The 13,761-nt window shown below is 36.8% G+C and overlaps 1 protein-coding gene across 1 annotated transcript in view; it reads right to left on the reverse strand.

Moving 5' to 3' along the window:
• Positions 1-13,761, reverse strand: part of LOC126298622 (calcyclin-binding protein) — a 60,843-nt gene that overhangs the window by 16,103 nt on the left and 30,979 nt on the right. Inside the window, exons 2-3 of the mRNA XM_049990026.1 lie at positions 8,570-8,777; positions 8,092-8,188 (exon numbers count right to left, since the gene is read on the reverse strand). Of these exons, the coding sequence (XP_049845983.1) occupies positions 8,092-8,188; positions 8,570-8,777 (305 nt within the window). The remainder of the gene's footprint in view (positions 1-8,091; positions 8,189-8,569; positions 8,778-13,761) is intronic.

Consider the following 13,761-nt stretch of genomic DNA (forward strand, 5'->3'; position numbering starts at 1 on the left):
TAAGCTCTTTCACCAGGTATTTTTCTTCTTCTTTTTGCATACTTGTCCTTGCAGTTTGGATTCCTTTGTCAGCCCACCACTGTACATATTTGCACTAACTATGTTTAGTATCAATTTACGACTATGGAGCAGTCACTTGGCTCCATTTAATATGATCCCATAATGGATTTTATCGCAATTTTAACCACTTATTGGTCACTCTGTAATCTCTCTGTACTATGTTTTATCACAGGAAGTTTCTGTACAGTACTTTAATCATAGCAGCTCTTACTGTGTGCACTGTAATTCCTCTACATATTTGTTATACTGCTGTCTTTCTCCTCTCATTTTTTAACTGTTCCCAGCCTTCAGTTGGTGCGAATATGGCTTCTTCCTTCTCCATTATTGCTCCCTCTAGTGGTGCATTTCCACACTACCTGTTGGCCACTTCTCTCTGGCAAACTATATGCCAGCAGTTTCAACAACACTGTCAGCTGGGTTGTTTGATGGCCTGACCTTCCTACTGCATGCATAGTCATGTTTCCATGATGTGGTTCTCCTGAAATCTCATCGCTAGTGAGTATATTTTTCTATCCAAATGCAGGATCATCATCATATCTTTTTCTCCAGGATCTTATTTGAGCTCCTCTTTAGTTCTTTACTCGCAGCTCCCAGGGCTCATGTACAATGGCTGCACCTGATACCCATTAGTATTTTGGATGTTTTATTTTTATCCAACTGTAGCAGTTCTGAAAATTTTGAACACAATCTGAACATTGGAAGACCGTGTGTCTCTCAATGTTAAATTAGTTACTATATGTGAGCACTTCTTTCCCTATCTTTCTGATTTTTCCTTGTACTTTGTAATTCTCATTATATTTTTTGTAAATGTTTACACCTGAAAATGGGATTAAATCTTCACAGAATCGTTTGTGTATGATCCTGTACTACAAGAACTATTTGCAACTATATTACATTTTTTAGAACAAAATATATCTTTGAACTGACTGAACTAGCACTCATTTCAATGAACATGTGTGTCAAAAAACATGGGTAGCAGGCATATTCTTAGAGTAGTTTGGCAATTTACTTAAAATTTAATGTTCAGTTTGCGTAACAATGCAACCTGAAAACCAAATCAGGCCACACCCCCCTCACATGCATATAGCCGTAACACCTGTGCCGTTTTCTTTTACAGGGTCAGAATACCTACAGGCAGCAAGCCATCTGATAAACCTTCCAATGCAGCCAGCAATTACCACTGACAGAACCTCGAACAGATGGGCCCAGCTACATCCAGCCAGCAGCAAATTGATTGAACTGGACATTGTGCCTCACACCTGAGACCAGCTCCCAGGCAGCAACATGCCTAACTCTTAACCTGCCGCCTGTTCAGCATTGTTTCGTATAGGATTCCCATAGTGCAGAGGGCAAGTGGCATATGGTGCAACATACATGCATGCATGCATACACCAAATACCCAGATCAGCACAAGGCTGTAAGACATTAACCAAGCCAGCTGGCTTCACCGGCCCTCCCTCGCCCCCCCCCCCCCCCCCCTCCTACCAGTGCAGGGATGTTGTTGTGACATGGCTTACGAAGTGCACAACATGTGCCACGATGATCACCACCACACAGATCCAACCACTCGCCAGGCACCCTCCAGATGGCACTCACACATCTGGACCACATTCTGCTTCTGTGCCACGTCCAACAGCACATTGTTCTTACCCACCAGTGGTATTGCCAGCCACCAAACGGTGTTGCCAATGGGAGCACTGCTTCATTTCCAGCTAGTACCAGCAGGTATGGATATCTTTCAACAAGCAGAAAAGATAATGTGCCACAGACACACAGACGGTTCCTACCCTGCAGTCAGAGGACGAAATTCCTGTCTGCAACCAGCTCAACATAGTTCCTGCAACTATGCTGTTGAGTACAGTTTAACTAGTTCTGTTCTGAGGACTACACTACAATTCAGCAGCCACTATTTAAGGGAAACATTGACAGTTAATTGAGTGTCTGCATAATTAGTTTTAGTCATAGTGCATAGTGACCACTTCACAGACTGCAGTTTGTCCTCCTCCCCAAAATGCATAACTAAATGCTAAGTCAAACTGTAATATTTGCTGTTTTTAGCGATTTCTTCTTTCATATTCCATAACTGTTAGATTTTTCAGTTAAATTGGACCCAAAAATTTTGGTTTTGGAAGCAGATGTGACTAATCACAAAAAATGACATATTCAATATTTTCAGGTTCAGGACTAGACTTACATATCTTTAGCTCTCTAAAAATTATGTTGTGAATAAGAAGTCAACAACAATTACCAAAATTTGTTTTTGTGGTGGTCATAATGTAGCCCCACCTTTCCTCCAACTGGCAGTACATGTTACAGAAAATACATTGCTACTGCTAAGGTTAATGAGCCAAAGAAGTTAAATAGTCCCTTATTTACTTATTTTATACTAGTCACCCTGGATCACTAGAGTTTATTAAAAAACAAAAATCACACATCAAAACAATAACCAGTATCGATTTTAACAAAAATCAGTCTCAGTCGAAGTTCCTGAAATGCTAAACATTAATAATCTTTAGAGGGGAACATGTGTCAAAATTACACATTTCATCTACATAATAAATATGAAGTTTTTATACCATCATGTGGTAAGCAGAGACAATGGCAGAGCATTCATAAGTGATGAAGAGAGCACTTGTAATTGCTAAATAGCAGCAAAAACCCACACATTATAAAGAAGTAGTTCCACCCTTCACCTGCTGCACAACATCATTGGAAACCAATAGGGCTTAACGTATGATGGCACCATAGAGAAAACATGAGACATCTACGTAGTTGTATTTTATCTACAACATTAAAAATTACATGAAAGTAAATAAGATGTAGTGGTAAGTATTTTACATTGACAAGAACAATTAGGAACATATGTAAACAACCCACAGAAATAGTAGTAAGAATGATAAACTGTCACCTCTCCAGGTGTTGCATGTAAGTTTGAACTCAAATATTGAAGCAAAGGTTAGTGTAGAGATGCCAACCTTTGTGTGATGGCAGCTTTGAACAACTTCATGCTTAGTGACACTGGCAAAGAATATGGCGTGCCATAGATTTAATGGTAGAGTGGTGCCTTTGGTCACCATGTAGATAAGGATCAATGAATGAGGATCGAAATCTAATCGTGATAGGTATAAAACCTAAAACTCTATAGTAAAACCACGTGAGTGGTTAAAGAATATTTGAATATGTGGAGAATAGTTAAAATCAAAACAATAACAGAAAATTTTGAATTTTTTTGTTAGATTATTACTTTAAGGTACACTTTTTCATTATTTCCAAGCAAATTTGGCAAGTTTTTTCTATGGTACAGTAATCTACACTAATAAATGTACAATTAAGTGCAGTAACATTTTGGTAAATTATTTCTATTATTTGCTATGATATTTTGGATTTGAACACTTTTTTACAGAAAAATTATCCCTATGACCATAAAATGTCTAGATTAAAATTTTGTTCCACTTAATTATTTCATCAAAAGCCTTCCAGTACTTCCTGATGTGTGTGTTCCTGGAAGGAGAAAACCTCAAGCTGCAGAAAAATCATTTTAAAGTTTGAGTGAACTATTAAAAAAAAAATTATGTATACCTTAGCAAAAACTGGCCATACCCATATTCCAGGTCTTCACAGCTCTTTTAGCTCCTGTAGTCCTTTGCCTAGCAATTTTTTTCCTATATTCAGTACTTAAGTCTCCGCCTTCGCAATTCATTATTCACTGATGATCGGTAATATCTGCTCTGTGAAGACTTCAAGTGTGAAGCCCAGCTTGCTGAGGATATGAAGCCTTTCCACATTCCCATTCCAATGCAAGAATCTTCACTACCAAATTGGAATCACAGTCTTTGGACATTTCCAAATAAGAACATAAAAACTTTCATTTGGGTTCTGCATTTTGCCATGCAGACATTTTTCTAGCAGTTCTGGTGAAGCCAGTGCTCGAAAAGTTGGTTTAATGGTCATTGCAACCTCATATGGTAGGTAATTTTTATGTCTGTAAGCTTCCCCACTTTCCTTGCTTCTCAGAAATTTGCACCATTCATTAGAACATATGCCATGTTGAGGTGTAGTGTGTCTACAAGTAATGAAACCAAATAGCCTATAATGTCTTCCCCATAGTATCCAAATCTGTGAGGCTATTTCTAATTGCAGTGCACTACATCATTATATTCCTCATGCAAAGAACACGCAGAACGAAGTTTAGACAACACCTGTAAGTTTACTATTTTTACAGTGTCAACACTAACGACTGTCGAAACTTTGTGCAGTGATGCCCCCCCTCTTCATCCAGGAACTGTCACAGGCAACTGCTATATCTTTGATATTAGTTGCACCACAATTTCCTTGAATTGCTCCCTGGACTGCCATTTTCATGCTCTATTTATTTACTTCTGCAACTGCACTGAGGAGAGTAGTGTCCACTGCAGTAAATTTTAGGAGAGGACCAGGCATGTTCACAATATCACTTAAAAGGCTTCATACAGTCTATTACTGGCCTTCAATGTCTTGAATAGTGTGTCAGCACCACAGTTTTGACATAAAATGCACAATGTGCAAACAAACATTCTGTCTTTCTGTCGTCCACCAAATTCCCATTTCCTCCACAAAACAAGCACTTGCAGGTTTTTCTAAGTGCCTCTGCAAGCAATTCGAGATCCACAATTCTTGAACTTTGGTCTCTTCTGACAATACCTTTCCCAAGTTTTAGTTTAGATGCACTGGGAGACAAGCTAATATTTGCAGCTGCAGGCCCAACCCTAACCTCAACATCAGTCTTGGTATACATTTTTAAATACTTTACTAGGTGTAGGCACTGAAAAACAATATCTTCAACCTTGCACAAAAAATTCCACTAAACAGCATAAAAACTTTTTTACAAAGCTCCACAGCCTCGTATACCACACTGCAAGGTTGTATAAAAAATCATAGCCTTCTAAAGCTATATTTTTCAGGTTCACAGGCAAAATTTAGCAACAAAATTTTTCCTCCACTGGGTATCTTGGAAAGTGAGTATGGCACATTACACTGCTTACCATTTTAATTTTTTTATATCATTTGTAGATCGAATTTCAAAGAAAAAATTTAGAATGATGGCCTCCATTATATTTACTTTCAAGTAAGAAAATTAAAAAAAAAACTGATGTTCTAAACGATTTCTGCCCCCTTTTAAGAGCCCTTACAGACACTGTGCAGGATTTTTTAGTTTCTTCTGGATAAGCCCTCCTGAATGAATTATATATGAGATACTGCCTGAACACTGATTTGGTACAGACTATGTCAGTTGTGTGCTCTCTGAAGCAAGCTAGAAAATCGTGACTTGTTTGTCCTATATTATGTTTATTACGATCATTACAAAAAATCTTGTAAACCACCAAGTTATTTCCACTTCCAATGTTATGTCCTAACTGGTTTCGGAGTAGGTGGTCTGTAGCAGATGCCAGGGTTGTATCCATATTTTTAAAATACCTATTTATGCTATCAGGCACGTTACCTATATAGGCCATGTTAAATTTGTGGGTAATAGTGACAGGAGCATCTGAGCATTTTCATTTCAACCTCATTTGCATTAAAATCATTAGTTGTAGCTATTTGTTTCAATATCGCAATTTGTGAACTACTGTAGATAGTTTAATAATCTACGGATCATTGAAAAAATGAAAGCTCTCTTTTATTTCACTGGATGACAGGAAGCCGAGTTGATAATGCTCTCAGTTGCCTTAGGTTTTCTGTAAATGGCAAAGTGATACTTATCATTGTAATTGGGAACAGTAAGATCAAGAAAACTGATACTTCTGTTCTTTTTGTCTTCTATGGTAAAAGAAGATTTTGGATGAATGCTGTCTGGAACTGTAGCTAAATGATCAATTTCTTTTTCTGAACCTCTTTAAAGCAGTAACATCATCCATATGTTTATTATAAATTTTTATATTAGGAATTTCTGGATTCTTTCTGAAAAATTTTGTCTCAATATAATTAATGAATACGTCTGCTGCTGTTCCTTCATCAACTCTATTGACCATATTATCAGCAATAACAATGGAAAACATCACTTTGCCCTTTACAGAAAATGTACAGTAACTGATACCAATCTCAATGTTGCTTCCTGTCATCTAATGAAATATAAGAGAGCTTTCTTTTTCCAATGATTCAAAGAGTATTGAAGTATCCACGAGCTGCAGATGATATCCTCAGATGCTCCTGCCACCACTACATACAAATTCGTTAAAAAATCTATATAGGTAACCAATCTGATAGAATAAATAGTTTTAATATACGTATCACCACGGCTTTAACTACCAGTAACATACTCCAAAATAAGCAGAGACTTAAGGTTGGAAGTTGAGATTTTTAACTCGGGGGTGGACAAGATTTTATTGTAATGATTACAACAGTCATTATAAAAAGTACAAACTGATCACAAAGAGCACACAACTAGCAAAGCCTGTACTAAGTAAGTGTTCTGGCAGCATGTCATATATAGTAAAAGTTCAGGAGGGCTTATCCAGCAGAACTTTAAAATCTTAGATAATGCTCCCAAAAAGGCTCCTATTAGACACCTTGGAAGAGACTGATACCATACCTATTACAAAAGACTGTCATCTACCATTGTGTATGAGCAACTAGACTTTGGGAGAAACTTTTCTTTCATCTGTTTGATGATCTGCTGTAATGCAGGTCTGCTCTTGCTTCTCTCACTTTAAACCATTGGTAATTTCCATGAACCCCCTCTTTTTATAAAATATGTTTCTTTTCTTTTTGTTATACTTTTTATGGCAGATTTTACTCTATAAAGGTGGTAATTATGACACAAATTCTGTCACGTAATTAGGTCATAAGCCAATCACTGTACATACGGTGTTTTTCGACCAATTGTCAGTGCATTTTCTTTTATAGTTTCAAGTTTAACCACTGTGACGTGTTCAGTCTTTCATCACTCATACTGTTTTAGTACCCAGTTTTAGGTTTGACACATTTTATTAATCAATTTTCATCATCATTAATCAATTCTTGTATCCATGGTGACCAATGGTAACATTCTGATGTTGCATCTATGATGCACCATATTTCTTACCATCGACACTGCCATTAAGTTCCCAGCTACTGTCTCCACGGCAATGGTTGGCGTCGCAACACTCATCTCTGCTTCAATATTCGAGTTTGAACTTTTATCCAACACCTATAGATGGCAGTTTAGTGTTCTTTCTTCTATTTGTGTTGGATGTTTATATATGTTTGAAGTTATTTTTGCTGAAGTAAAATAATTACTTTTGCATTTTACTTTATATAATCGTTAATATTTTATTTTATTTTATCCATATCTAACACCCAACTACATTTCTCATACAGTCCCATCACGTTAAGCCGTATCGGCTCTCAATGTTAGCATGCAGCTGGCGAGAGGCAAAGCAGCTTCTTTATAATGTATAGAGTTTCACTGCTATTTAGCAGTTACCAGCAGTATCCTTCAACACTTACCAATGCTCTGTCCTCATCAATACTCACCATCTGATGGTAAAAGACCTTTTTATTTTGTTAAGCCTGTCTATCCATATTTATTACAAAGTTGATATGTGTAATTGTGACACCTGTTTCCCTTTGAAGAATATTAGTGTTTAATGTTTTAGAGACATAGTCTGAAAATGTTTTTTTATGAAGTCAACCAGTTACCATTTTGACATGTCATTTTTAGTTTTTAATAAATCCTTGCGATCGAGACTGATAAGTATTTTAATTATGTATGAGATCACTGTTAATTCCCTATAATATTTACAATAGTTACTTCTCAGCGTGCTTGTCAGGAATAACAACATTAGTCAACTCACCAGTTTCCATGAAATGCAGACAAGAAGTAATTAAGTATGTTTAGAGTGAATCAGTCTCTCTAAAAGATTAGATAAATTATGTTTGTCACAAGTTCCAGACAATTTTCCACCACAATATGTAATTAAAATAAATAAACTGCTTACATTTAGCACATTCACTGTCATGGTCTACAGATTAAAACACATGGACATAACTATATGTGAACTTGTATTTACTCACCTTTCTGTGAAAACACATTCAATATTTGTTTCATTGAGTGCTTCAAGATTTTTTAAAGTAACATAAATTTTAACATATTTGTCCGACTGGTCCCATGCTGAAACAAACAACCACACATTGGATATCAATTATACGAAACCTGTTTATTGCCATAATGATAAGGAAAATTTTACAAGCAGCTCGTATTTCATACATCAGTAAAGAAATCCAGAGCAGGATGACAAAGTAGAAAGGGAGGTTATTCATTACAATGAAGTTTGTAGTTTGCATTGCAATATGAAAGACTCAATTTACTTCTAGTGACGTAAGTGGGAAGAGAATGAAATAAAAAAGAATTTATTTTTAAAAATGAATGAATACTAATACAAGTTAGAAACTTTAATCCACTGCAGTCTAATGTGGCAGAACAGTTATATTTCTTCTTATTCTTCCATAGAGGTCTTAATATTATTATATTACTAATGGACTTGATACAAACCATAATTAGTTAATCGCACATCATAGCATCGAGCAGGTGCATTTCGGGCACCACCTGAAGATGATTCTGCTATTTCTGCTCCGCTCTGTTCTCTCAATAATGAAATTTCAGTCTCAATTTTCCTGGCTTCGACTAGCAAAATGTCCTTCACTTTCTGTCGTTCTGTCAAATTACTAAGCCTCTTAAGTTCTTCAACTGTCGCTTGGAGCTGAAAAAAGTATGTATGTATTTGCAACATAAGTAGAGATATTGAGAAACCTCACATCAATGTAGCATCACCCATATTTGAGACTAACTAATCCAAATGACACATCATGAAATCTGGTGTTTTGACAATGTTAACAACATGCAGTTGTCATAATCACAAAGAAAATTTATTAAATCAGTGCAGTTCCCACAACACAATTTATAGGTATCCTAAATCCATGATTCTTTTTCTTAAATGTAAATGACATATACGTGTTTCTTATGTAAATAAAACTGACATGTAGGTCAAGTGACTATAGTTTACCCTAATCTCCTGTGCAAGCACAAGATGTCTGTAGACAAACTGGAAACAAAACTTAAATAGGGACCTTTCTCAAGAAGTTTACAGCAACACATGCTGACAAGTTCAGTAAATATGAGATGTCCTTATGGCTCTACAGTTGTCACCATTAAGTATCTCTCGTGACAAAGGAATTTCAATGTGCAGAAAATGGGGTACTGTTGAGTAATTTCTTTAATCATAGAATAAAGTTGAAGCCACACAGCTTTTCACTTCTTTATTTTATTTCCAAATACAAGAAGGCCAAAAACGGACACACTAATTCCTCACTATGCAATGCAGCACTGTACTTCAAAACAAAAATACTCTTTTTTTTTTTAAAAAAAAAAAAGATAAATTACATTTTGTGGCTGTAGTGCTGGATGGGGAGCTATGTCTAGTGACAGCAAAAGATACTGAAAGACAGCCAAAGCCTTAAACAGGGGCAGCATCTGACAGTACACCTCTCTTCTACTGTATGTAGATCAGCAAAGCTGTTTGTATAGGATGTGACAGGACAGTTTTAGCCAGTCAATGAAAGAATCAAAACAATAGTATTATCAATTTCAAGGTTGCTTCCTGATTTTTGTATTCCTTTGGTGACCAGAAAAACCAAGTGCGTCAACAGACTGGCCTGTTTTGTATCCTGGGGCTTACGGTAGGTTGGAGAGTGAGTTTTGGTTTGAACTGACAAAGCCATTGTGTGTGTGTGTGTGTGTGTGGGGGGGGGGGGGGGGGGGGCACTTGTTGCAATGACAGAACTGTCTGTAGCTTAACCTGAGGCCTAGATTTGGTTTGACTGTGATAATCTGACTGAGTTGGTGAATTCAATGAATCTCGACACATTAATAAGACTGCCATTATAGATTGATGTGTAACATAGCAAAGATACACAGTCATCACTGCAGTAACTTACTTTGATGTCTTCTTTCCAATTTCGAAATTCTGATAATGTGGTGAAATTCTAACCCTGTACAATAAAATACCTGCTAATTTCATTTTTGAATTATACAAAATTACAAATGAGACTCATTGGCTACCTACACCTCAGTCATGATTTGTCCTGTCGTCTTCCTGTGATTCATTGCTCAAACCTTTACCAACAGAAGCAAAAGCGCCAGCACAGTACATGCACTTGTACCGAGTTAGTCTAGAACCTCGATTTGAAGAAGACCACAATGGACTGACAAATTAAGAAATAACTGACATTTTTGCTATCAGACAAATACTAGGAAAAAATCAGGAGAAAGAAAAAACTGATAATCATGTCTACATTTGCAGAAGGCAAATGACAGCTGGGGTATTCAGAGAAAATATAAAAATGCAGCAAATGAGACAGGCAGAAGGGAATACACACCTATAAAAAATGAAAATTGCAAGAAGTGCCAAACTGGCAAAGCAGGAATGGGTAGGCAAGAAATTCAACACTGCAGTATCATATATGGCTTTGGGGCAAGACAGATGCAACATACTCATATATGAAAACTAAAGACACTGCTGGAGAAAAAAGAATCATTTGTATGGACATCCAACAGCTCAGATGATAAGCCCATACTATGCAAAGCAGACAGAACTGAAATGTGGAAGGAATATATAGTGTCAATATACAGGAAACAAACTCTAAAGCAATATTACAGAAAGAGCAACAGAAGCAAGTGAAGATATGATGAAAAAAATTATTGCAAGAAGACTTTGCAGAGTACTGAAAGACCTATGCTGAAACAAGTCCTCTTACTATTCCCTTTGATATGCGCGATATACGTGACAGGTGATATACCACATTTCAAGAAGAATAATGTTATTTCCATTGCAAAGAGGGCTGGTGCTAATAGATTTAAATATTATTGAACCATCATTTTAACAAGGCATGCATGCAAAATACTGATAGACATTTACAGAAGAATGGAAAACTGGTGTCAGTCAATCAAATCACTGAGAACATCAATTTGGCTTCCAGAGAAATACGAGACCATACCGATCCTATGATTTGGCTTAGAACTGCTAGACTGCAGAAAGGTAAACTACATTTACATCATTTGTACTTTAAATTCTGAAGGTAGAGATGGTAAATTATGAAAAGTGCCAATTTACTTGCAATTTGTACATAAAACAGACGGCAGTTTTAACAGTCTAAGGGCTTGAAAAGGGAAGTAGTGTTCACAAAGGGAATGCGACAAGGGTTGTACCTCTCCCTAATGTTATTTAATCTGTGTAATGGGCAAGCAGTAAAGGAAACCAAGAAACAAATCTGGAAAGGGCATTAAGTTCAGAAATAATAAATTAAAACTTTGTGGTTTGCCTATGAAAGTAATTCTGTTGGAGATGGCAAAGAGCTTGGAAGAGCAGTTGAACAAAATGAATAGTGTCGTGAGAACAGGCTATAAGATGAAAATCAACAGAAGTAAAACATGGATAATGGAATTTAGTCTCTTAAATCAGGCAATTGTGAGTGAATTAAATTAAGAAATTTTTAAGCATAAGCCTGTTCCCTTAATATATTCTAGAACTACCTAAAAGTAAATTAACTATTATTTCTGTTACCAAAACTTAATTATTGGAATTTTGGGTGAGAGCATGATATTGGACCCATCTTGAAATCTTGGTTGTGAATGACAGATCAACAGTGCAATACAAGCATTTGGTTGGGTTCAAAGGTGATAATTTTGTTATGAGTTGGCAAAGCAAATGAGTCAAGGGTCATGGTAACTGCATGTTGTTTACATTATATTTAATGCACTTTTCACTGTAAAAACAAATTCAGAAGGAAAAGTCTCCAATGAGCATTTCAATGCCTAAAACGTATTTTACATGAACTACAAAAAATGCAAGTGTGTTCCACTACATAACTTATTTAATTCTGAAAACACTATTTTTACAATTAACATTAGGGTTTTCTTACATGGTACTATCATCTTACTTTGAGGTTTACAGTTTATTCAAATTATTCCATGTGAAAGTAAGCATTATTCTTAACAATAGGTCATTTGCAATCACTTTCTCTCAACCCATTGTCAGTAACTCACTTATTAGAAAGTTATAATTATTAAACACTTATCTCATCTGCTTTTTCATTTACCCCTATTCACTAGCATCCAGAGTTCTCAAGAAATCCTACAGCTAAGTTTCACCTTATGTATATTTCAAAGTTGAAACACATTCTGATAACAGCCGTTATCTCCTGTTTGTCCTCTCTTCAAGAATAATCGTATATCATTAGGGCTTTATATTTATTTAAACTACATGTAACAATTATCTTCTCCCTCCAAACTGTCACTAATGACTATTTCTTGAAGTCTTAAATCCCATGCGATATTTATCTCTCACTATTACTTGAATTTTCTATGTGCCACTCAATTTCACACACTTTGCTCTACTTTGTTATATTGTCTTTATTAAACTTCCTGGCAGATTACAACTATGTGCTGGACCGAGACTAACTCGTTACCTTTGCCTTTTGCGGCCAAGTGCTCTACCATCCAAGCTACACGAGCACGACTCATGTCCCGTGACAGCTTTACATCTGCCAGTACTTCGTCGCCTACCTTCCAAACTTCACCAAAGCTCTCCTGCGAACCTTGCAGGAAGAAAGGATCTTGTGGAGATGTGGCTTAGCCACAGCCTGGGGGATGTTTCCAGAATGAGATTTTCACTCTGCAGTGGAGTGTGTGCTGATATGAAACTTGCTGTGAGGACGGGATGTGAGTCGTACTCTGGTAACTCAGATGGTAGAGCACTTGCCTGCGAAATGCAAAGTTTGAGCCTCGGTCCGGTACACAGTTTTAATCTGCCAGGAAGTTTCATATCAGCACACACTCCACTATAGGGTGCAAATCTCATTCTGGAAACATCCCCAGGCTGTGGTTAAGCCATGTCTCTGCAATATCCCTTCTTCCAGGAGTGCTAGTTCTGCAAGGTTAGCAGGAGAGCTTCTGTGAAGTTACGTCATAGCCTTTCAGCATGTTTGAAACTGATCGTATTTACAGAGTGTATGTTTGCGAACAGTCATTCAATTAATGGCAAAGTATGTTACTTGTTGTATTTGTGGAGAAGGTATGAGACTGACCAAAGTTGCCACATCTTTCGGACCAGTGTATGTGGCGCTGTTAGCGGGACAAAGTATGGTGTTCTATCCAGATGGGTTTGTGGCTTGAGAGGTTTACACTGGCCATTCAAGAGATTTTCTCTGTGTGTGTGTGTGTGTGTGTGTGTGTGTGTGTGTGTGTGTGTGTGTGTGTATTTGCTACCACTAGAGTGCTAAAGATGTGTGCCAGCTGACTTTGGTCAGTAAGTATGTTTTTATGGTGGCACGTATGGTATGTGTAGAAGCATGCGACTTATACAGTGTTTAAAAGCTTGTGTTAACTTCCAAGTTGTGTTGTCATATGTTGTTAATTATGTTGGATTGCGATTGGTGCGTATTGTGGAGTTTACTCTACGGCATAATCCATATCACTTCAGGCAGGGGGGAATACCTTCATAGTCTCGGATTACATTGAACTTCGAAAAAGTTCAAATTCCTGGAGTAAGTATGAAACACTTGTTTTTTTATTGTTTTCTCCAAAAATTTCCTGCCCTGAAGATACAGGCCTCCAAAGATGACACTGCGAAAACCATTTTGAAGATGTGAATTTCAGAACCTTTTTTAAAATGCTGTATTTTTGTTACA

Source organism: Schistocerca gregaria, chromosome X (genome assembly GCF_023897955.1).
Source record: "Schistocerca gregaria isolate iqSchGreg1 chromosome X, iqSchGreg1.2, whole genome shotgun sequence".
Lineage (NCBI taxonomy): Eukaryota > Metazoa > Arthropoda > Insecta > Orthoptera > Acrididae > Schistocerca > Schistocerca gregaria.